Source organism: Diadema antillarum, unplaced genomic scaffold, assembly GCF_040938485.1.
Source record: "Diadema antillarum isolate AM-2024a unplaced genomic scaffold, OU_Dant_1.0 scf00000066, whole genome shotgun sequence".
Lineage (NCBI taxonomy): Eukaryota > Metazoa > Echinodermata > Echinoidea > Diadematoida > Diadematidae > Diadema > Diadema antillarum.
The window spans coordinates 181,080-207,767 of record NW_027270955.1 but is presented as its reverse complement, the minus strand read 5'-3'; the positions used below and the strand labels follow the sequence as shown (position 1 = coordinate 207,767).

Here is a 26,688-nt window from a genome sequence, read left to right as displayed (position 1 = left end):
TCCAGATGAGCTATGCCGTCTTCGTCTGATACCCGCAGTTTATTTAATAGACAAAATGGGAAAAGTCCAAGAAGACAAAACTGCTTTTAGACCATCTGGTCATTTGACAAAACGATAAGCAGCCAAACTGGGCATTATTAGACCAAGTAAGAAGTAGACCAAACGGGCAATAGATGAAATTGATAGTAGATCAAGTGAGTTTAGCTGTAGTGGTGTTAGATGAACTGGGAAGTAGACCATCTGATAGTAGACCAAGTGGCATTAAACCATAGAGTAGACTCTAAACCTAGATTGTAAGTGATAGTCCTATCCAATAGCCCCATTGGTTCTTGGCTCTATTTGACAGAGATTAGCTACTTGACATGCGGTAACAGATAATTTCCTCAAAGTCGATAAAAAGTCAAGTGTACTATAGTTCACAACCAAGTGAAAAGAAATGAAGTATTCATTTCAAAGTCAAAGGCTCAATGATTGTATCACATTCTAGATATCATATTTACTGACAGTGTGTACATCAGTCTTTGAGTTTAAAACAAAACAGAACCAAAATCAAATACAAATGTAGGGAAAATAGTCTTGCTTTAAAACATGTCAGTATATTGAGTTTATATGTGCTGGACTCATATTGGTCAAACATGGAGTTTGTTTGCTCTTTTAAATCTCTAATATGACTTTTTTTTTAAATACAGTTAGAAACGTGGAATAATGACATACATTGTATGATATACAGTGTATAACAAAATATTAAGTATAGCTAACTCTTGTCTTTGGTCCCAAGAACCCAATTTATTTGGTTTTAGTTTACTGTTTGTAGGTTGTTAATACAACAGAATACTTCATGCAATGCCCAATTTTTTATCTTCCCAGGTCTATTAAGTTTCTTTTCCAATACTACCAAAGAAGTAGTCATGATGGGTTAATTTCTGATCTCGGTCTGTGGTAGTGTAAGGGAATTATTACATCGCCACAGAAATAGATCTGAAATCATTGGAATGGAACAGTTAGATAGCAGTACAAAAGCAAATTCAAGTAGAAGTGGAAAGTTTGTATCACAGATATCGTACAAAGTCTGAGATGTCAAACTGTAAGCTGTACTGAAATAATAATGATACAATTTTTGCTTTGATCAGCTTTTCTGTACATGTAGTTTTGCTGATAATGCTGGTGCAGTGGAAACAGTTGTTGTTTTTAATGCCTTGTGTTTTTCTATAATGCGGGGAAAATGTGGCATCGCCAAGTCTGAATGAGTTTGTGGGAAATGGATTGCTAACTCGCGCAAAAGCCCTTTCGAAGATAAGCCAGCAAATTCATGGCCGCACACTGTGTGCTGCAAGAGGGTAGCCATGTCTTACCCATGCTGGCACACTGATGTCAATATGTGGTGGGATCAAAACTATGTGCTAATTTGTATGTGTACTGCATTACATGACAAATCAATTTTGTTCATCAGTTTACTTTGTCTAACAGCTCAAAGGAAAGTTTACCATCATGAATGTTTTGAAAAAGATGCAATTAAATCAGCGTAGGAAGTTAATTATTTAAATGTGCTTTTTTGAGCTTAACTCCTTCAAGTAGTATTTTTTTTTCAAACTCATATTCGCAATACATATTCCTTTAATTTGAGGTGAAGAAATATGGAGCGTGTGCATTAAAGGTCAGGTATTTGGCCGGACTTGTGGCTAACCTGGAAAATGGTGCCATAGTAATGGGTTTAACAAGCAACTACATTGTATAATGCAGTGGCTTACGGCTAACTACCGGTACTGTTTTGCTGTGTGTTCTCGTGGCTATCTCACAAAACAAACCAAAATCTAAACCTAAAAATGTAGAGGAGATTAAACTTTTCAACATAGTAATACCAATAACTCAATACCCCCCCTCCTCCTCCCCCCCCCCCCCCCAAAAAAAAAGAAAAAGAAAAAAAGAAATTAAAAATGTGATAAGCCATTCTGGTTCTCAACTGACATTGTAGCAATTAAAAGGCTTGTGAAATTTCTCCAACCGAAACATTTTTTTTTTTTTATACGTTGTATAAACAAGAAAGAGCTCAAATGAATGAGAAATTCTACTCTGCCAGGTGAGTTACTAACTGTAGCAAAGAATAGTGAAGATTTAAACAGATTTATAGATACATCCCCAAACCACAAAATCGTGGTTTCTTTCTGGGACGCAAGAGAGCAGAGAGGTGCAAAAGACGTGCAGGATATCGGTGAATCATGAGATCTTGAAAATCAGTGCTTGGACCTTATGACGCTCACTGGGTGTGGTTGGAGGGGGATTTCTTCTTCTTTTTTTTTTTCTTTTCTTAGGGGGGTAGAAATGCCACTCAGCTCGTATCATCGAGTCGGCCAGGCCATGCTCGCGTTCATAGTTCGACTACAAGCCAGCTGCAGTCTCTACGTGCGTGCATCGCCATGGAGACAGACGTCTTGAAAGACGTCTGCTCCCCGAAGATGCGTGCCGATCTAATTTGCTCACTTATGCCACCAAACCCACTGTTCTATAGTGTGGTTCATTATAGTACAACGCATGTTACATTTATTGTTCAATTGTGAAGTCAACCACATTGCTCATCTACATGCACAATGTACGTGTATATGAGGTATGCCCAAAATAGACATTACACCATATTTTTTTAAAGAGAGTAGAATGGTAGACTTTTTTGAGGGAGATCAAAGATACAAATTTGTCACAGCTCAAGCCCCATTCATTGTCTTTGTTCTTGTGTAATATGCTGTCGGTGATAATTAATTTGAGGAAGTCTTCTGTACATTATTTCAAGCAGTCACGATAATGGCTTGGTCAGTAGCCACATAAAGTGAATCCAAACTTAAACCTAACTTTACAGTTAAGAGTTCAAAACAGTGAAGATGTGCTTATTTCAGCCATCTTTATAGCTTTGCTTGTGGTTTGGCTGTGTTTTTGACAGTGGCAGACATTTGAAAGAACACGAGAAATATGCAATATGTGCGCAGTGTTTGTTATGTTTACATCCTTGCAAATTCCCCCTGTTCATTTCTTTCTCGAAACCAACATGCTTGGTATCTCTGTATCCCTTGGCAGCCATCCTTTGTTTTGTTCCCTTTGTTGTTTCTGTTTTGTTTTTCTTTTTGTTTTGTTTCTGTTTTTTGTTTTTGTGGGTTTTTTTTTTTTTGGGGGGGGGGGGGGGGGTTGGGGATGCTAAGTTTAGCTTCAGTCAAATATGCAAGGGTCCATCTTCAATTATTTGCAGAAAACTGAAGCAATATGTTCAAACTATGTAGCTCTATTTCTCTCTCCCAATCTGTTGTCTTTTTACATTCTCCTTATATGTTTATCTCACTCTCTCTCTATATTTGTCTCTTTCAGCTTTCTGTCTTAACCTTTTCCTTCTTATGATTCCTCCGCTCCATTTATATCTCTCTTGTTTTTCTCCCCTCTGTCCATCAATTTATTGATCTCTTTTCTCCCTCTCTCTCTTCTCTCTCTCTCTCACTATCTATCTCTCAATATATATCTCTCATAATCTATCTCTCACTATCTGTCTCTCACTATCTGTCTCTCACTATCTATCTCTCACTATCTATCTCTCACTATCTATCTCTCACTATCTATCTCTCACTATCTATCTCTCACTATCTGTCTCTCACTATCTATCTCTCACTATCTATCTCTCCCTCTCTATCTCTCACTATCTATCTCTCACTATCTATCTCTCCCTATCTATCTCTCACTATCTATCTCTCACTATCCATCTCTCACTATCCATCTCTCACTATATATCTCTCCCTATCTATCTCTCACTATCCATCTCTCACTATCCATCTCTCACTATATATTTCTCCCTATCTATCTCTCACTATCTATCTCTCACTATCTATCTCTCACTATCTATCTTTCACTATCTATCTCTCACTATCTATCTCTCACTATCTATCTCTCACTATCTATCTTTTACTATCTATCTCTCACTATCTGTCTGTCACTATCTATCTCTCCCTCTCTATCTCTCACTATCTATCTCTCACTATCTATCTCTCACTATCCATCTCTCACTATCCATCTCTCACTATATATCTCTCACTATCTATCTCTCACTATCTATCTCTCACTATCTATCTCTCACTATCTATCTTTCACTATCTATCTCTCACTATCTATCTCTCACTATCTCTCTCTCACTATCTATCTTTTACTATCTATCTCTCACTATCTATCTGTCACTATCTATCTCTCACTATCTATCTCTCACTATCTATCTCTCACTATCTATCTGTCACTATCTATCTCTCACTATCTATCTCTCACTATCTCTCTCTCACTATCTATCTTTTACTATCTATCTCTCACTATCTATCTGTCACTATCTATCTCTCCCTCTCTATCTCTCACTATCTATCTCTGTCTATCTAGCTATCTACAATTGTATTAGTATGTCTGTCTTTATCTATCGTTATCTCTTTCTCTTTTACTCTATCTTTCTCTCTGACATATCTCTTTCTTGCTTTCAACATACCAAATCTGCCAATGTAGAATCAGTCAAGTCCATGGAGCTACGTAGAGCCCCATGATCAGTCCATGCATGCACGCATTAATGCATGGTGATTCTGCATGACTGTATCTTGTGCTTTTTCTTGCCTTTTGCTCCTTTCTTACTGCTACTTTATTTTACTAACATTTGCCCCCTTTTATTTCAGTGTATCTTGCAAAGGATCCCCTACAAGAAGTTCAGTACCAATATTTGTGAAACAAATTAGCAAGCAAACAAACAGACAAATAAATATGCTTGATTTCAACCTCCCCCCCCCCCCCCCCGAAACAAAGCCCTGAAAATACATTTAATAAAAAGTTGTACAATGTATGTCTCTCTCGAATTGTGTTGTGCAAGCATTTCGTGTACAAGTTGTTTTGTGACAAGCCAGACATATATTACACATATATGTATATGTATAGATATACATGTAGTTTTTTTTTTTATTGTCTGTGTCAGCGTGACGTGTGCAAAGTTTGCTTGTCTTGATTATAAACATTGACCAAAGGTCAGTTTAAGTGAAAAGTTTTCTCTGAGTGTGATTTTGATTTTTTTTTTCTTATCTTAGTGTGAAAATGTCAAGCTTTGTTCATTCTTATATCCAATTTTTGCAAGCTACTGTAAAGCAAAAAAATATTCGCGGCATGAATTTTTTGCGAATTGGAGCCAACGGCCTATTTTGTGACATGATGGACCTGATTCCTGATTGACCAGCACATTGGATAAAACCCATCAAAACTTGCACAATATCATAAAAGCGGAATAATGAATCAAGACAAAAGAGGGAGAAATGAAAATGCAAAGCTATATTCATTAATTACATTTTTGTACTTATCGCAGAGAACTTATCTTACAAGATTGTATGAAAGCCCATGGAAGACATGTAACCAGACTAACCAAATGAAGTCATAAGTGTGTAGTTGCAGTGTAGTTGTAGCTTGGTTGTCATGTTCTTTCCCCTGCATTTTGTATCCTTCTTGCTAGACAGAGTGAGCATGGTGAAGTCATATTCAATTTCTTGCAATTGTGAGAGAAAATGGTTTTCTTCTGTGACCCAGATTAATTTCTTCTTGTGCAATTGTGTGTAATCGGTTTTTGACATTTTTTTTTTCACTTCTAATTGTAACCCTACTATTGTGCTGGTGCTTTCCCATATTAAAAGTTTGTGTAGAATGTTTTATACTTTCAAAAACATACCTGTGTAAGTACAGTATACATGTGTGCCTGTCAGTGGCAGAAGGGCGGCCAATACAGGTCAGGCCTGCCATATGAAAGCTGTACAAGAACGTCCACCTGTTAGTTTGTTTTTGGTGCCATTGTCTGTCCTTCATGAAAGTTCCTAGAGATCGAGATTGCAATTCTGCCACTGACATGTCTTGTGAGTTTCTACACCTCCCGGCAGTAATTAACTATTGCACAGGGCATATACCAGTGCCACAGTAATTTACTATTGCACAGGGAATATACCAGTGCCATAGTAATTTACTATTGCACAGGGCATATGCCAGTGCCATAGTAATTTACTATTGCACAGGGCATATGCCAGTGCCATAGTAATTTACTATTGCACAGGGCATATGCCAGTGCCATAGTAATTTACTATTGCACAGGGCATATGCCAGTGCCCAAATTTCATAGCAGGCAAAGCTCGGTTTATTGGAAAGTATGGCCAAATAGTGTGCATATACTGTATATCCTTTTATCAATAACAAAAAAAGGAGATGAATATTTCCTACAAAAGAAAAAGAAAATATTTAGTTAGCCTATCAAAACTTGATATTTGTATTGGTGTTTTTTTCTTCTTTTTTATTTAAAGGCTAGGAATATGACAAAGAAAAACAAACAAACACTAATTCTTGGATGAAATGTCCTTGTCATATTGCTGGGGGGGGGGGGGATGGAGTCGATTATGTAGCACAAAAGATCAAAGATTAAAGTTGACACTAATCATCAGTACATTGTACTTGACAATCATACCAAATGGTGATGGCCATTTTGTGTCACAAATATGATTTTTAATACTACTTCATGTTTTAGCCATCATGATTCATTTTTTCGTGAATTTGCTTATTTGTCCATTACTTTTGAGTTGTCTCTCAGTATTGATCTATGTGTATTTATTCTATTCTTATACTTGATTCAAGTTCACAGCCTGTCTCAAAATGTACACGATGTATAATCAATGATTTTTACACACTGTTTTCCTGCAAGTTAGATCATTCGTAGTGATGAAAAGAAAAATGCAAGCAAAATATGGCAAGTGGAATTATGAATCTTTTTCAGACCTGTTCTTTTCAATTCTGCTTTGAGATAACCACAAATTACAAACTCTTTCTCTTTTTTTTCTTTTTCTTTTTTGCCGTACAAAAATTCTTTTTTGCCGTACAATAATTCTTCTCTCTTTTTTTTTGTATTTTGGTGCGCATCCGTATGTTATTAATTTTTTTATTGTCATCATCATCAGCTAATCATGTCATCTCTGATCTTGGAGTAGCTGGACTTGACCGAGAGAGCATCATGCTTGTCGGTTTCTTGGGCTTGCTCGCATCTTTGAATATAGCATTAATACACCGTGGACTAATCTACTAAAACACAATTCATTCTAGCATTTCATTTCTTAGCTGCCAGATTTTTCACAATTACATGTACACCCAGTGCCATCTCAACAATTGTAGTTAGATGTCAAAATTATGCATTTCTGGTTGCTTAAGGTATGGTTGCGTGAATTTGATCCCATTTCTCAAAACTGTCTTGCCTGCTGTAGCTGTGCATTTGTACAATTTCTCCATGGGCGATAAATGCAGCTCTATTTACATACTTTCAGCAGTGAGTGGTTTTTTTTTTTTTCTTCAAAATTATCTTTGCGGCCCTTATGTTTTTGTAGTGCTTGCATTGGGTGTTTTAGACTCCACTGCAGTACCAAGGGATTATGGTAATATGCATCATTTATATGTAAATATATATGTATGAGTAAATTGAGAGGGACCAAGGTGCAGTTCAAGCAGCCAGGGCAGTTGTCTTGCATTTGGCTGTGTATGCACATCAGAAGATGGATTTAAGGTTGAGCTATAAAAAAAAGATCAGAAAAATGGGAGCACTTTTGTTTCTTGAGGGTTTTTTTTTATCATGAGAAAGACAAGCAAAATATTATACTGGTGTGAGCAGGGCTGGGTTTTAGACATTTCTGAGAGTTTTGTGCAAATGCATGTAGGGACTCTTCACTTGGATGTTTGTTTGTTGCTGTTTTTTTTTTTTTTTTTTTTGGGGGGGGGGAACTAGTTTTTTGGCAGGAGTTCAATTGTTATGCATTGTTTGCCAAAGTATTGGCACCGAGACAAAAACTGACAATTGAAATGACCTAGACAAAGGCTCTCGTTTGATGCCAAAAACCTTCAGACAAACAAAATGGCAAGGAAGATTGCCTAACATGATAGAAGAAAAGTCTGAAACAAGATGAATAATTCCCAAAACAGGTTGGTAAAGGGGATGGGAGGTTGATAGTAATAAGGACTATGATACAATGGGAATTATACATATGTCAGCCTACATCTCTCTAATGCTCAGCAGTGGTATTCATAAAGACAGCAATGTTTCACTTTAAAGGCTCTATCGCATACACTCGTGTAGTCGTGTACCGGTACATTTAGTTTTTGCCTGACTGGTACTGATGGCTTCTGTGCGGCCTCATTTTCGTTTCCCACCCAGTGTTGAGGAAGCACGGCAAACTGATCACATTCCTACGGGGCTTCATCCTGGCGCGGCCCACACGGCGGAGACTGAAACAGAGCGGGATCCTCAAGGAGCGCGTCTTCGGGTGCGACCTCGGAGAGCACCTCCTCAACACGGGCACCGAGAGTGAGTACAATCTTGTGTATCAGTGTGCCGTAAGATTTAAAGACCGCAGGTATACCTTTTTCGTAAATGTTTCAAAATTTTGCAAGATTGAAGAATAATGTCTCCCAACATTGTGTTTGAAGTCTCAACGTAATTCATACACGTACACTTCGGGGTTTTTAAAACTGAAATGAAAGACTAACCACATGCCACTTGAGAATACGCTCTACTTTTGTAATGAGCATAACTTTCTGGAAACTTCTTGTGAAACTCCCAACTCAAGCTAGGGAAATTTCCTGAACCCCCACAAATCTTCTTGAAGCATGTGTAGTCTGAAGACTCGTAGCTGAGACAAAGTTTGTCACATGCTCTCAAAGTTAAGCTTTAAGAAGTTTTGCCAGTGTGACCAGTCCAAACTTTTCATGTACCTGAATGTATATGTTGTGCAAGAAAGCACGAAGGATAATACCTCTTGGTAATGTCCTTTACTTGAGTGACATTATCAGCCATAAACAGTCACATATCTCCATCTTTCCTTCCAAACTTTCCCACACGTCATCTCGACCCTTTACTCCCCCCTCCCCCCCTCCCTCCAGTTCCCCTCGTCGTCCGCAAGTGCACCGAGTTCATCGAGGAGCATGGCATCTGCGACGGCATCTACCGCCTCTCGGGCGTGGCCTCCAACGTGCAGTACCTCCGGGACCAGTTCGACAGCGAGAACACGCCCAGCCTGGAGGAGTACAAGAAGGACATCCACTGCGTCTCCTCTGTCTGCAAGCTGTACTTCCGGGAGCTCCCAAACCCGCTCCTCACCTACCAGCTCTACCAAAAGTTTGAGGTATTGAATATAGTGAACTCTTTTTGGTTTTGGGATGCTGAATGAGATTTTTAAAAAGAGAGAGATATACAGGTGATTCCCATTGTGACAAAATCTGTCGGATTGGCTGTTTTCTTTCTTGATATCAAAATTGCATTATAGCCGAACAAGAATTCTGAAACCTGAATTTTTACTTTCTTTTAGCAACATTCTGTTATGGTTGTGTTTGTTATAACAGTAGTGCAATGTAGTATCCAGCCCTTTAAAGCTTGCTCTAGAATTCAACAGGTGGTCATGGTGGTGGTGGTGGGGGGGGGGGGGGGGGGGAGAGGGGAGAGGGGGCCTATCAGTGGCAAGCCACTGAAGTCTGACTTCTAATCAGCAGAGAATCAGTTTGTAAGGACTCCTTATAATTTGCATCCTGGTTTAGAGTAACTTCAAACAGAGTTATTGTTGCACAGGCTGAGGTAGGGTCCTTTGAAATAGTCTCCAGCCATATAAGTGGTTCATAGTTTTTGCCATGCTAGATTTGAAAATTCTTGGTTAGCACAACCCAATAACTCTGCTTCCTGTAGTAGAGAAAAATTAAAAGGAAATGGTTGAGTTTGTGAATTTTGTTGTACAGGTTGCTTCCAGATAAGAGTTCAGAATACCAAGACACAGAAAGGTGTAGGAAATTTGTTTCTAAGAGGTCTCTCAACTTGGAAAAGAACTTTGCAACAAGCAGTTTTGTGCCTATAATTGCTGGATATACTGTAATTAGAGCAAGGAAGGTAACACTTTCTATAATTGGTGAAAGTCATCGCGATACGTGTACCTACACTGTTGGTTGTAGTTGTGCCACGTTTCTGTATATGAATGAAGTATGCAACTAGGACCTTGGGGTCTTCCGCTGTAATACTGGAGTGTGAAACAATTCCCCACTTCGCACAGCTAAATTTAAAGGGTTTAAAGGAGAAAAACTTGCACTACTTTATAATTATTTGCCCTTTAAACTGATGACGTTCCATCATCGTTGCCGTGGTTACAGGAGGCGGCGATGTCGGGTGACGACAACCGCCTGGTCAAGATGCACGACACAGTGCAGCAGCTGCCGCCGCCCCACTACCGCACCCTGCAATTCCTCATCAGACATCTCTCCCTCATGTCCTCCCACGCCAGCGAGACGGGGATGAACATCAAGAACTTGGCCATCGTCTGGGCCCCCAACCTCCTCAGGTGACTGACGATGGTTCTCTCTCCCATTAACCCTTTCTCTGCCAGGGACTTTAGACAGTGTGTACAATGCTATGGGGTTTTCTGTGTCAATTGGCACTCAAAACATACAAAGAGTTAACCCATTGAGGACGGACTGATTTTGCTACAACACGCATTTCCCATAGACACTTGCCCGAGTGTACTCGGGACTCGTCCTCAATGGGTTAAACAGCTCAAAGTCCTGGGGGGGGGGGGGGGATTTTGCTGCTTAGCTGAAGAAATAATCCTCTTTGTCCTCTTAAATTGGCAACTCAGATTTTTTTTTTTTTTACTGTTCCTATGTTGGACAGAGATTAGATGGACCTACACAATAGATTCATGAAATTGGCATAAAATCACAAAATCACAAGAATTGCCAATTTGAGACAGAAAGGTATTTGATCTTCTGTTTAACTCTTCTATAATAATCCATGAGGTATACTATCTCTAAAGAGCGCTCCAGTGTTCCCAATCTTGCATGGTACAGGACGGTATGGTTGAATTTGCTTTTGAGCACTTGAATATGGCCAGTGTAAACACAAAATTGTATGTTGTGTATACTGTAGGAGAAGACAACGTTAAATCAGATGTTATTTCAGTCAAGCTTTGTGTTTGTTAGGAGGACATGGCTTCAGCAAACTATAGAGTATCTTGACTTTATTGTAGATTTGACTACTCAGTGTATATCTACTTACTTTCTTTGATTGTTACAGAGTCCAAAGAGTCCATTAAAAAAAAAACAAAAAACAAAAGCAGACAGCAAGTAGACTGTGAGGCCAAATGTGTGTATGTGTGTGTGTCTCTCTGTCTGTCCGTCTGTCTGTCAGTATCTCTATGATACATTGTATGTCACGTTTTCTCTGTCCAATATTGCTCCAGGTCAAAGGACATTGAGACTGGGTCGTGTGAAGCCTTCCTTGAGATCAAGGTGCAGGCGACGGTGGTGGAGTACCTCGTCAAGCACTGCGACCTCATCTTCAACGACAAGCTCTTCCCGGATGTTCCAGGTAGGAGCGCTATGCCAGATTTACCATACCCAGTTTTCCCAGTAGACAGTAACATTAGAATAAACTGTTCTAGATTAATATATTAGCATGGTGGTATTTGGTTAAAGATGCTGTGATTTTCAAAAATCATAATATGTGGTTGTGTGTTATGCCATCCACATGAATATTAGCATACAGATCACTTTAATAACCCATCGCAGAAACCAACAGAAAAATACATGTAAAAAGGAGTACAATTGTGAACAAGAAGAAGAGATAAGGATGTTATGCAAAGCTTATTTCTTGTTGAACACACAACTTTTGTAAGAAGGGATGTTGTAGTGTGTGTACGGTGTAGGTTGGGGTCAGACAAGAAAATACTGCTTAAGCCAAATTGGATGATATACAGTTAGAGGTGTTTTTTTTTTTTTCTGATCTCGTAATACCCTAGCCTGAGACACTCTTTATTAGCTGTTATATGATATGGATTTGAAAATTCAGTTGAGTTAGTGTTTAGCAGTAAATATCATCCTAAACAGAATACATAACATAGCATGTTTATGCCATGAATAAAGAGCATGCACTTCCACAATGACAAGAACGACATGATATCGATATGTTTGTTTGTGAATGTATCGTGAGAAATCAATACAGTGAAGTGTAAAAAGATAAGAAGAAAGGAAGAAATGATACACAAAGCTTCCAGTCATCACCAGTAAAGTGATTGCTCTCTAATACATTAAATTCCCTGTGATGCGGTTGCTAGGCGTCGGCCAGGAGATGCAGCGGCCCAAGTCCATGGTGCTGTCCACACCCACCAAGCTGCTCTCCCTGGAGGAGGCCAGGGCGCGGTCCTGTTCCCAGGGCAACGAGGGCGGAGACAAAGAGGACAAGCCAAAGTACATTGAGGTCGGAGGCGGACCCTCGGCTCTCCCCAAGCAGTACCACACGGTCATCGACCTACCTCCTGATACGTGAGTTGATGCCTTTTGCACACTTCCTTGTGGGGACGCTGTGGCATAGTGGATAAGACTCTCGGCTCCCAATCGGAGGACCCGTGTTCAATTCCCGCCCAGTGCATACATCTTTGGACAAGATGTTTTTACCCACTGTGTCCCTCTCGACCCAGGTGTATAAATGGGTACCTGGCGATGCTGGAGTAATGAAAATTGGCAGGGCCCTTTTGTAGAACAGTAGCAACACTTAACCCATATCCACCTACTGCATTATACTATGTAAACGCCATTTGTACCTAGCCACTACAGACAAATATATGCACTCAAAGCATTTTCAATTTCACATCTCTTTCAAAGGCACAAAAAATAAAGGAAAGTTGACAAATTATGTATCAAAAGAAAGAGCATAAAATTGCCTTTATTATGATATAAATTTCCATGCATTTTGACCAATCAGAAAAATATACCAGTTGACAGAAGTCAGACATGATTTATGAAAATATGAATAATAAATATCATATTTGATATCTATTCATAAATCAAAAATATTTTCTTCCTTCGCATGTAGATTTGAATATCATTTTCAAAATATTCAAAGCAAGAGCTTTACAGTGATATATGATACATGCATATTGTGATCTTCTAAGTAGGAATAATTGGAGAAGTAAAAATATAATGCAATCGCTCTGTTTATGACAAATGGGTATTTTCCATGTAAAAATATCATTGACTAATGTAAAGAGACTGTTCTTCACAACCTTCTCTTAAATGAGATACCACATCCATCCCAATCAATGCATATCTCCTCAGGAGAAATAATATCAATTTGTGACCAAAATATCACACAAATACATGTATTTATATAAACAAATGTCATAATCTACAAATGTCAAAATGACGTTAAAAATGACGTCATTTCAGCGGCAAGCTCGACTACGGAATTTTCCATACTTCCGTGATTGCGGCGTTTGCGGCTTCTACGGGAAATCCCGTAGATCGGCGGATATGGGTTAAGAGGCTATCTTGGATAAATAAGACATAATATAATTATTATCATTCCTTGTCACATTTGTCAGGGGAGAGACATCCGTTCTTGATCTGCAGCAGTGGCCGCGGCCGCCAGAAAATATCCAAGGGGGCGTTTCATCAACGAGTTCGTCGGAGATTTCACCGACAAATTTGCTATCAGCCAATCAGACCAAGGATTTCATTAGCTTTTAACAGTTGTCAGTGTAAATCCTTGCGTCTGATTGGCTGATAGCAAATTTGTCGGTGAAAACTCCGACGTCTGGATGTGATACTGTAAAAGCTGCAGTTATTTTTGTGAATCACTGTCAGGCTGCAAATTTAATAACATATGAAAAAGTCTCTAGGGTGTTATACACGTACAACAGCCTCAGTGTCAAAACGCGAAAATGTCTGTGACCTCATTTACGAAAATATAAGTGCGCAAAAAAAAAAATAGCAACCTAAACCAGCTTTCACAGTATATGATACATGACCAGGCGCTAACGACAAGTGAAGATTGAAACACATGAATACAGACAAATATAAAATTGTATTATGCACTCAAGCAAGATAACTTCTCACAAATGCTGGAAAGTGGCCTAAAATTAAGTATTTGTAAGTGACTGTGATACATGAGTATTGCAATGAACATATTTTGCAAGTTACCCATTTTAGCTCAGTTAAATATGCTAGGAAATTTCCATTGACACTTGACATATTTTTAGAGAAAAAAAAATGAGTAAGCGTGAGCAAGGCTACAAGTGATAAGCTGTTTCAAAGAAATGATAATCTGACCCATGTCCAACTTTATGTCATTCCACACCAGTCGCAAGCGGCTGTCCACTACCAAGGCCAAGAAGTCCCCTGGCTGGAAGGCATTCTTCAGCCGGTCGGCGGCCAAGGACGTCAAGCGAAAGATGTCGCACGACCCCTCCGCCTTGCGGGTGCCGACCCAGAAGCACTTTGGCACCAGGACGCACCGGGCCAGCCTGCGGTCGGTAAAGAGCGCAGAGTCGCTGTCGTCGTCGGAATCGGCAACGGAGCTTCAGAAGCAGGATAACTATGGCAACGTTCATGGTGAATACTTAGTCTGTTCCTTCGATTGTTGATTCCCATGATTCTTACACTGAACTTATCTTTCATGGTAGAAGATTGTTCTCATTATTAATATTATTATTTATTTGACCAGATAAAGAGCATGTAGACATCATACACATTACAATTTTTGTGTGGGAATGGTGACATGAACAATTTTAAGAAATATTTTCAAGTTTAATGTTTTGTGTAGATGTAGAAGATTGTATAGAATGGGATTCTTGGTGACTATATTTTGCCAAAGAGCTGTCAACATTTTTGTTAAGTTCTTGCAGTCACTGACTGTAGGATACTCACATTTACTGGAAACATCAATATTTTTGTGCAATTGATTTTTCGCCCTAAGCAGCTCAAGAACATATTAGAGGATTCTTGAATTAGCGCTGTGCAATTGTCAACCCATTCAAAATGTGCAGATAAAATTGTGAAGACATTTTCATTAGTTTTAGAATTCACGCTAGCCAGAAGTAGCATGAAATATGCAAAAATCAAATGTACCATGAAAATTTCTTCATTGCAGTAGTTATAACATGCAGTGTCATTGCACTGTGTTTTGCAGATCCAGCCAGGTTCAAAGGTCATCTACGACGGAGCTCTGTGGCCTGCATGGAGAACACAATAAGACGCTCCTCGTCCGACTCCTTCTTTGTAGTGGACTCTGAGTTTATTGCTGAGGCAAACAAGGAGATGCTGGCATCAACCGGAGACGACTCCATATCTCAGGATGAGATTTTCATCGAGGAGGAGAGTGGTGCCAGGTGCCAGCTGGGGCGCCGGCGGTGCAGCGGCGCCAATAGTCCGCTGTGGATCGACCAGAGCGAGAGCAGCATGGACTCCGACGCGGCATCGCTGAAGTCTCCGTACGCGCAGCAGCAGTCGCAGCAGGTCCTGTGCCAGAAGCTGAGCGGGGACAGCGACTGGCAGACGCACAGCAGCGACGACCCCATGACCTGCGATGTCAGCATCCCCCACCACACCTACCACGGAGAGACGCCGCCGCCGTCACCCACGGGGTTGTCTTCCCATCCAGAGCGGTACGAGTGCACCATCGTTGAGCCGGTGCCGGCCCCTCAGCGCCACAGACTCAAGGCTTCCATCTCAATGCCGGTCGGCACCCCATACACTCCGGAATACCGCGACGTGGCGATGCAGAGCAGATGTGGAGCAACGACGCCCGACCAGGCAGGCACGGTCCTCGAGAAGATCTCGCGCGCCATGTCCATCAAGAACAAGTCGAAGCTGAAGCGAGAGTCGAGTACGGAGATGGATGACTTCAGCAGCCTCGGGAGGAGTCCGGATGCGGGGATGGACGACGTCCTCTCTGAGCCCTTCATGGTGACAGTTCGCACCCAGACATCGCCTCATGATACTAGTGACGACATGGACACGGGTGACGAGGTGAGGAAGTTTGACGTCAACCTGCAGACCAGTGGCGGTGATGTCGCTGGCTTCCTGCGCACGCCGGCTCAGCGCCGATCCATGAACCTTGACCTCTTCTCCAGTATTGACGAAGCTCTCCTTGGTACTACCGCGCCACGTCCGAAGTCGATTCACGTCTCGTCTCACCGGCCAACGAGTCACGGCTCCGACAACTACGAAGACGACTTCGCCAATACCCGACTCAGTCTGGACACTGTGCTGTCAGAGTATGACAACATCATGGAGAAGTACAACAATCGACCTCTGACCCCTGACTTTGACCCCAGCAATGACATGGGTCAGTTTGATAGCATGTTCCAGGGCCAGAGGATACCCGGCCCCCACCACGGCGTCACCCCTCTTACCGCATTTAACAGTAACTGTAATAACACCCGCCACCGCCGCTTACAGCATAGGTACAGCACGGGGGATGATGTGAAGACGGTGCCATTGGACAACCAGGATTCCACTTCAGAGGTGGACAACAGAGAGTCCTGGAAACGGCTGTCGGCTGGGGCGGTCCTCGACCCGCACTCCTGTGCGCAGCAGGACGCAGGCGTGGTTGTCGTCAGACTGCCCAAGCCGGCCCGGCAGGGCTCGCAGAAGAAGCTGTATGCCTCGCCAGACAGGTTCTCCCTCACGTCGCCCGACATCCAGGCTTCATTCGCCGACTGCCAAAACGGAAACACCCCAACAGGGAACGACGTTAGCGATCATCAGGATCTCAATGGCGGAAAGAGCGGTATTGCCGCAACAACTCCTGACGCAGTTTACAACATCACTTTGCCAACGAGGTCAAAGGATTTTGGAGATGACGTGGGAAGCTGCCCATCCGTGAAAGTTGAGTCTGAGCTTCCGTATTCAAACTCGGTGCTTGAAGAACAATTGCAGCTTGAGGATGATGATGATGATGATTTCGAAAGTAGGCCTGTGTGTGAAACGAAAACAGAGGCCGACGTGGAAACTTTGCGACAAGAGGCTACGAGGGAAGAGGTGGCAAAAGCCCGAGACTACCCCCAGAGGCAGTCGCCCCAAGACAGCGCGAGTCGGCTGATCACAGATAGATATCCCATCATCATCAGCGACGAGTTAGAACTCTGACATGACATACCCGCATGCCTAGGATTTTCCCGGTAGTGAGCTCCCATGAGCATCTCACCTAAGCGTAAAACCACGTCCGCCCCACCTTGGTGCATCCGCTATCATTCCAGTATGCAAAGACCGCAGCTTCCCATTGTTGAAGAAGCCCAGCGTGGTGTGGTGTGGGGGAGAATTCTGTGGAATGTGAAATGTGTAATGCTGCCAAGAGCCGAAGGATGCTCCATTGGTAGATTTCCTGCATTTGTCGGTGATGTAACACCTGTTTTTGTGGAGGGGATTCCCCCCCCCCCTGATATTTACCTTGTTAGTCTTGACAGCATTACCGTATTGTGCTTGCCCCCTCACCCCTCCCCTCTCTTGCCCTGCCCACCATTACCACTGTGTTCGTAGTACTTGCCATCTTACGGGGTTGGTCAGATGTACAGGATCCAATGTCAGAGTTCCATGTCAGCATTCGTGGTGCGATGAGATTGAGAAGTAAATGCAGCCTCCTTAATTATTTGTATATATCAAAAAGGTGATTGTATGTACTTCGTACATGTATCTTATCTGCCACCTTCCATAAGCATACTTAAATGGATGCTACTGAGGAAAATGGTATGAAAGCAGATCTTGTTATTAAAGCTATTCAGTGAAATGAAATGTATACCTTTGTATTTTAAAAGAAGCCCTACCTGCAATATATCCTGTATATGAGCATGGAGTAAGTTATGTAGGTAGGTCATCTGTCCCCCCCTCCTTACATTGTTGCCAATTTAAAGCAAATTTAGAGATTACCAGCAAAAAGTTATGCATAAATTTGACAGCCGGTTGTTCCTTGCCATTTTTACCCTCAGTGGGTTAGAGGCATTAGGGGCAATATACATTGTACTTCGAGTAGAGCAGTAGCCTTAATGTAGGTTGCGAGTTTGCCAGAGTTATCATGAAATACTGGGATGGTCCATCCATTGAAATACCGTAAATGTATCTCACAGGAGAGCCGATGAATGCAGATTGTGAAAGTTTATCGTTTGCCCATCTCATACTTGCCTCATTAGATAGAATGTGATTTCCCCGTGGGATGACCGAACGGCAATTTTGTAAAAATTCATCCACTACACAGAAACCAAATACAATGTACATGTACGTACTTCCAAAGGGTTTAAGAACTCTGCCGTAGACTTCCTCCTGAAAACAAAGCAGGTCATCAGAAAAGTATTTATCCATTGCTTAGGGTACCGTAAAGTGGCACACCCACTAGATATTTTGTTACAGCGTCAAAGTGGTACTTTTCCTCTTTTGTCTAAAAAACGGAGATATTGCTTTAATGCATTATAGTGAATGCTCACAAATGAAATCGCTTGTATTTATCAGCATAGGAAACGGAGGTCGCCAACTGTGTAGACTTTTCAGTAATGACCTCTTGCTGTTAGCCTCAAAGTATTTATCGTAGTATAAGTAAATACACATGAAATGCAAATATGGTCCAAAGCTGCGAAAATCAAACTGGAAACCTCAAGGTGGTATTCTTGTGCGGTGCAACTTTGGTATCAGAATTCTTGCCCAAATTTTTGATGTGTAGCAGGCGAAAAAGCTATTCAAGGCACACTTTTGATTCATTGCCATCATATGCATTTGAAAGTAAAAAGGATGCAGATTTGTTGCTAAATATATTTTTAATACCGAATTTAATTACCAGAAGAATGAATGTGCATATGTTTTCTATGCACATTGAATATCCGTCATCCTTAATTTTTGGAAGGCTGCAGTTGTATCAGTGAAGCCCTCATAATGTTGTTGACCCTCCATTACTGGAAGTTGACGGGTCAAACTGAAACTTAATGTATGCTCTGTATTCACTGGTTTTGTGGAAGAAAAGAAAGAACACAAAAGGCACCTGTAATAATTGAAAGCAATCAAACAGTTTGCTCAGTTTGACCAAAAAATGATAAAACGTCACAATGACACATTATATTTCTAGCTCAATTTTCCATCAGTCATCTGACCTGGCGTTACTATGGAAATGTCTAGAAAGCCACCTCCGCAATTGAGGGCGCTGTTCCTCTGGAATAAAGGAGAAAACATTTGCTTGGACTTTTTCATAAGAACATCTGAGAGGTGAGCAACTGTGGAGGCATTTATCACCATGCACAAACTGATAGAGAATTATACTCTGCACATGCAGCTGTCACCTCGTTTGAAAGTTTGCTCTATTAACCCTTCAGCAACTGAAGATTCTGTACATGATCTATGCTTCCCTAGAAGGGTCAACAATATTACTCTCATTTCGACAACTTTCTCTATGATTTAAAATGGCTCGCTGCATGTTTGTTCTATTAAGACTTCACAAAGAGAGAATGGTGTGTCAGCAGAAGTAATTCTGACATACTTTTGTTAACCTTTGACCTCTTTGAAATTGCAAAATGATACATTCTGTATGAAAACAAAAAGAAAGGATAAAGTATGAAAGTATAATAAAATTGGACAGTCGGTTTTGGACTGTTCAGTTGCTAATGGGTGAAAGAAATATACAAGTACATGCGTAGATCCACATCTTTGCCTCATTTCATCACAAACCTAGACATAATTTTTTTTTTTTTACATTGTGCTTTAGAAATAACTCCTCATATTTCACACTTACAATTGTAGGTGCCAATATATCATCACTGGGATGTCAAAACTTTGTATCTCAATTGACATTTCGTAAAAACCTCTTAACTCAAGTGTTGTTATCATAAATACTGATTTGAGTTTTATAGCAGAACAATCATTAATGTATTCCAAAACAATGTTTTTACACTATTTAACATCAACATTGATGTCATTTTGCAAAAATGTTACCAAAATAATTATCATTATTATTATTTTTTTTTTTTGCTCTTCTGAAAATTCGTGATTTTGAGGTACAAGGTTTTTGTCATTTTAGGAACGAAATGTATTTGTAAAATGACTTTGTTGACTGCATGGATGTTAGTGTAGATTTTCTATGATGCAAAGGGATGCAAAGGGGATTTTTTCCTATGCAAAATCATGATTAATGTGCGTCTGTGTTTCATCAAGCCAGTGGTGAAATTCAGTGTGAAAAGGGCCAAAGATGATGTGAAATGGACACGAGTATGAGTCTCGATGCAAGTTTTTACACAGATTTCAGAAACCCACGCTTCAGGTCAAAAGAGACAGCGTTTTCTTCCAGACTTTAACCTCAATTGAAGGTGCAACTTCCCCAACCAAAGGTATTCAAATGTGATTGCAAACAGGATTTAGCACTAAATGTTTGCATCCGTATGCTGAAGGTTTACAAATTATGCTGAACTTTGTTTGTAGCCTGGGATGTGGAAATATAAGGGGTAAAGACTTTTGTGAAAACAAAGGGGGGGGGGGACTTTTATGATAATGAAGAGGAAGAAAGATTTTTGTACACATGAAGAGGGGAAAGGGTTTTGTTTAGAACTAAAAAAGGGCCAAAAAGTAACATTTTGCTGTTCATATTGAATACTGACTGGAGATCCACATGTAAGAGGTGAATTACATCATGTACCAAACATGTGATGTGGTTTCTCTATGGCTTGAATGTGGCGCAATCAGGGTGACTTTGTATTTGTTTTTGTTTTTTATATTTTACGATTCCTCTATTTATTTATTCATCTTAAAAAGCTGTATGGTCAGTCTGGGTAATGAGACTATCATCACTGTAAAGACTTCTGTGCATCTCTGCTACTAATGTTGTCGCAAACTACTATGGAGCCTCGCTTTATTATAAAGAGTTCTGAAAGAACAAAACCGTCTTTATTACAATTTGATTTTGCAGGTCCTAATTCTTCATACAGCTTTATGTACTCTGATACTGTGAGGAACCAGGGCCCCGTTTCCATAAAAACTTGCTGTCAATAACAAGTTACGATAGTTGTTATAAGCTACTGAAATCCTTGCATCTGATTTGTTGAGAGCAAATTTGTCATCGAGAAATGTGGCAGCTGTTACTGATGACAAGTTTAACCCGTTGAGGACGAGTCCCAAGTATCCCAAGTATACTTGAGCAGGAGCCTATGGGAAATGTGTGCTGTAGCAAAATCAGTCCGTCCTTAATGGGTTAATGAAACGGGGCCTTGATTGAACAAGGCAATTGTTGGGGCGTATAAGTCCTCATTATAGCGAGATTTCCACTGTATCGGGAAGTCTGAACGTACACAGATCTGGTAGCTTTGTAAAATGTACCAAGGGTAGGCCTACCACTGGTAAAAAGCTGTTCCAAGTATACATGCCTGGCTGGTAAATGCAAACTTGTGATTTTTTTATCATGAAATATGCAAGAAATGCTTTCAAACATTGCCTTGCCTTTTTCTATATACGACTTTTGGATGTCTCGAATCTGTGGTTGTACGTCTGTTTTTGTTTTATGTATATGCCAATGTACAACCAGAAACAGAGCAATATCTTATTTCTTGCAACTTACCCAACCCCCTCTACACTTTTGACATCATTTCCGATGTCATTTCAGCAGTGTTTTCACTATGCCAATATAAATGTCACTGTTTGAGCATGTTTTTGTCAACATGAAATTTTCATCTGAGTCTTCAGGGTGTTCAGACACAAAAAAAAATTATACTAGAATGGTATAGCGATACCATGAATTTACACCCTGACTTTACAAAATGACGTATAACAGAACAGGGTATAGCGAATCGATGGTCAGTTTTGAACTAGAACTTGATAACGAATCAGCATTACATCACGTCCATTACGCGTCTGAATGTGTGGCGACCATAGAACGGTACAACTGGGCGGGGCTTAATGGGAGCGTGCACAAAAGGTGACCCCATAGCTGTCACTCATGACCATATCAGCACGCGCAGTGGGAAACTGCACACCTATACCACGTTTTCCAGAACGGTCAAGGTTAGCGTCTGAATGGTCTGTCGGCTATATGATGATTCTTTATACGACGTTTCTTTATTGAGTTTTGGTATAAACTGGCTTGCGTCTGAAAAGGGGATATGACTTAAAGCAAGTGTAGCATGGCAAATATTTTATGAACCACTCCAAGTGAGTCACAATGGTGCAAATTTCACATACCTTGAATGATAGAAACATGGTCTTATCTCTTCTGGCAGAATAACACTTTTATTTAATATGTATTTATTTTTTTTGAGTGCATTCTCACTTTCCTTCATTCTGTAGTGGTAAAACTACAGGAAAATCACCATTTGTATCCAACCTGTTTCCATGGCGATGCTAGAATAACCCATAGACGTTGTACAAGACTTAACTTGCTTCTCCAAGAGTAAAGGATTAATTGAAATTCAATTTCAGTAGTGTACCATATTCATAACCAACCCTACATTTCGCTATGTCGGGATGACACAAAGTGATTAAAGTCAGTTTAGCTTTTTCTCTCTGTCTGTCTGTGTTAAGACAGATCTCAGATGGGGTCAAAGTTTTGCCCATGGCAACCAAACATGTGGTGTCTTTACCCATGGCAAATGACCACACCTACAATAGGATACTGGTTAATACAATGTATGGTGCATTTGTCTAGTCGTCTTAGGTTCCTACTAGGGTGAATGTACCATTTGTCTGCTTTGATATGGCATGGTTATAGAGGATTAAAAATAAAAAGAAGATCAACAGAGAGTAAACTTGCCCTTCTTTAAAGACTGAGACATTTTGCTTTTAATTAAGCTGAAGTTTACAATGTAATACACTCACTTATGTGTATAAATGCATCTCATTGCCAAACCTGTGCAATAAATCCCCCATAAATACTTTACAGCATTATTTATTCGCAGCTCTGTAGTAAAACTTCTTCATAGTTCTATAATTGCTTATTTACTCGCTCTATTGTTACCAGAATATTTACTCTATATAGTCATTTGTTGGATCTCGTAAATGTGGAATCTTCTTTTGATCGGTGAATCGCCTAGATTTTGCGAGATATTTTTTGCCAGTTTTCTCTCAATCTTGATTCAGGAGACTGGTGAATCTTTGAAATATATATATATGTTATATTCCTCAGTCTTCTAACATTGTTCATGCTCAAACTTTGTCCTTTTTCTTGTCTTTGTTATTTTCATCTTTCTGTGTATACCTCTTTTTACTCGGATGCACATATATGTCATGCTACACTGGGTGTACATTCCTTTTCCTACCTACCCTCACCTAACTTATTTTCACACAAGGCACGTTTGTCTACATGTGTATGTGTGTATGTAAGTGTGTGTGTGTGTTTGTGTGTACGTCAGTGTGTCCGTGTCCTTGTGAAGAGCATTATCTTATTCAGTATTCTTGTCACAATGTTTGTCGATGGTGTAATATCGCGTCAGGTACAGAGTAGAAAGATGTCTTTGTGAAAAGAAAACAACAAAAACAAACTGCTTGGTCTATGTATTTATGCATTTGATTATTCATATTTTTATGTTTTGTATCAATCCTCATGGACTGGCATGTCCTGCCAAAAAGCGGCCTTAATGATATTTTAGAGAGCAATTTATTTTGTCGTCAATGATTTAATACTGTGATTTCGATGGACCACTAGTGACACATAGATTGTATGTCTTCATAGTGGTGGGTTTTTTTTATTTATTTATTTTCACAACTCGTACAGGTACAGTAGATTTGTGCAAAGCTCTTGACATAGCTGTGTATATATACATGATGTATTTTGAGTTTATTAGCAATATTATGCGCTCTATCTTGCACTTTCAAACCACAAATCTTCTCTCACTTCAAAGTTGTCAACTCTTCTAACGCTCTATTTAAACCTCATCTCATCAAATACACTGAATGTAACATGCATATGTCTTGTCATCAATATGGAATCTCTATGGCATAAATTTCAAAGCTCTGTGGGCACACTCAAAGAGCATTAATTGGTATTCATCAAAAGGAATTGATGTCAAAAGCAGTAATGTGTGAATGAATTGTTTTCCATGTTGTGGATAATTCCTGCTTCTATACAAGCACCAAATTAAATCAAAGAACTTCACAGAAGTCCCTGAATTGGAGTGGACAATTCAACATTATGGAAAGCAAAAAGTTTTGAACATGAAAGCATAGATCAATGTATAGGCATGTTTAAGTAATGTGTAAACATACGAATGAGTCATATAAAATGTGCATAATATGCTTTGGAGAGAAAGGAAACATAGAGTTGCGTGCAGAGCATTATTGAAGTTATAATTGGGCAAAGAATTGAGAAAATTATGAAATATTTCAATGCCACTGGGTCACGAAAACATGGTGTCTCACCGCATACTCTGCATTTGATATGTAGCTGTCCAAGACATTATTGTACATACATTCTTTAGTAGCAGCGTCTTGTTCTGTGACAACAGTAAGCACGTTCCCTCAGTGCGAATTTCTGGCCACTTTGTGCGTGTGTAAAAACGAGTGGGGAGTGTGACACAAGTGACATCATGGTCACATGACCTGAAGGGCTATTTCTAGGTGCACCGTGGATGCCGTCTGCACAGATCTATTAACATTTTAGTAGACTATTAAGCTTTGTATTATTTGCCTGATTCCCTCTCAGGCTTTCAATGATTAGCTGCTTTAACTACTACCCAGTTGGTTGCGTTCACACACATTGACTTCATTGTGGCAGTACATAAACTTGTGAAATCTTCTAGATCTGAATGGCCCATTACTGTTAGATATTGATAATGAAAGTAATATGCAGTGAGTAACACACCACTTTGGGTCACTCCATTCTGAAGGGAGGGGTGTCCATGTTTTTGACGACACAGTACACACATTGAACCTGTTCAATTTTGTGCACATGCAAGAGAGATTCTTTTTTATATGTTGGTGCAGTTTTTCACATTTTGACCTAATTGCCCACCTTTCTGGTCAGTTTTCTTGCCATTGTTTTGGAAAATTTCTACTACAAACAACTTCTCTTTTTATTTGTACTTGATATTTGTGCTTTAAGAATTAATGCTGCTAATTTGCAAATAATTTAAGGCTAAAGACAAAGATAAAAATCAACACCAATATAAAGGAAGGTAATAAACCATATTTCATATCCGCTCAAGTACAACAGTGTCATTGAAAGTATTCACAGTACATGTCTAAAACAGCAAGATGCAAAGAGAAATATAATGACATAAAACTACATTTTGAATTATTACAATAAATTGTACATTTTACTTGATTCAGGAAATGCTGGAAGCCAAAGTGAGAGTGAAGAGTTTATCCAAAGAAAAGGAAAGTAAACACACTACATTTCCACCTCATATTTAGCTTCCAAAACAATCAGCTTGATTTTTTTTTTCCAATTTGATTCATGGTCACAATATATATCCATTTATCACTATTGCGATCATGTTTACTTAACAGTTACAAATTAAAAAAACAAGCAAACAAATAAATGATAATCAAAATCAAATGAATATATAAATAAATAAATGAATAAAGTGCAAATGGCAAGCTTGTTCTGTGCCCGATTGAAAATGAAATAAGAAAAAGAAAAAGACATCTCCATTAGAGAAACATTTGTGATGGGGAAAACCACAAAGTTTTGTATGAAAGTTGGTGTCTGCTTGTAAACTATGGTGTCAAAATGCTGCTCCTACAGTGTATACCCAGGAGTTGTGTGCATCAATTGAAAACAGTGTAGTAGGAGTTTCGGTGTAATCTTTATTGCCAAGAATGCCACAGTCATATACTTAACAGGCAAAGGGTGTATTAGGGCGTTGTGACTCAAATGTGCCGCTTTATGTACTTCAGGCAAACTTTGTAATTTTGCGTCTCAGAAAATACCCTTGGCACCAAGAAAAAAAAAACAAACAAACAAACAAAAATCAAATATGTGTAAGTTCTGAGACTAGGCAATATAGGCCCATGTAAAGAGAATGACAAATTTAGTGTATGTGTAATGTAGAAAAGTACAAGTGTTACGTGAGTGTTGAAGAGTACATGTATATGTATCTTCTTTGTTGTCATTTGTGCAACAAAGAGCAATTTTGAAGGTTGCTATTTGCAAATTGATGAACTGTATTTAAAGAATGTGATGTCATGGGCTGAAATGTGTTCGCTTTTAGGCCTTTGTAGTAAGAGAAAAACAAGATGTGTATAAACCTTTATGATATGTGACATGCAGATTTATGCAAATTATCAGTGTTGTGGTAAGAGCGGACCGATGATTTATGATGTATATGTGAGGAATGTGAAATAAATGTGGGACTGTATGATACACAACTGCTATATGGAGAAATTGTGAATATGCCTCCTTTTTTTTCTCCCTCTTGTCGAATTATTTCTGTCGCACCATTCAGCGCAGGCAACTGTATTAATAAAAATGTTGGCTGTGTGAGTGTATGTATGTGTATATATATATATGTGTGTGTATATATATATATATGTGTGTGTGTGTATATATATATATATATATATATATATATATATATATATATATATATGTAGTTAGTTGTACTGTATAAGCTCTTATTTTTGCGAGGGTTTTATTTACGCAAATTTGCAAATCACTTTTGGACCACAAATTTAAAAACACGAAAACATCTCAAACTGACATCAGGCATCAGTGCACTAATCATAGCGTTGGTGTTGAAATTGCAAAATCAACATCTCGTGAAAATGTCTGTGACCTCGTCATTAGCAAAAATATCTGTGCGCAAAAATAACAACTTATACAGCATATACCAGGCACTGATTTGTGATAGAATGGAATACATGTACATGTCTAGCCGCCATCACATATCATGTAGACCTCAAAAACCCTCCAACTAGCAA

At 39.6% G+C, this 26,688-nt stretch overlaps 1 protein-coding gene across 1 annotated transcript in view; it reads left to right on the top strand.

Moving 5' to 3' along the window:
* Positions 1-17,239, top strand: part of LOC139716559 (uncharacterized) — an 88,886-nt gene extending 71,647 nt beyond the window's left edge. Inside the window, exons 12-18 of the mRNA XM_071628095.1 lie at positions 8,216-8,365; positions 8,941-9,182; positions 10,192-10,379; positions 11,277-11,404; positions 12,150-12,357; positions 14,174-14,424; positions 15,002-17,239. Of these exons, the coding sequence (XP_071484196.1) occupies positions 8,216-8,365; positions 8,941-9,182; positions 10,192-10,379; positions 11,277-11,404; positions 12,150-12,357; positions 14,174-14,424; positions 15,002-16,962 (3,128 nt within the window). The 3' untranslated portion in view covers positions 16,963-17,239. The remainder of the gene's footprint in view (positions 1-8,215; positions 8,366-8,940; positions 9,183-10,191; positions 10,380-11,276; positions 11,405-12,149; positions 12,358-14,173; positions 14,425-15,001) is intronic.
* Positions 17,240-26,688: the final 9,449 nt, after the last annotated feature.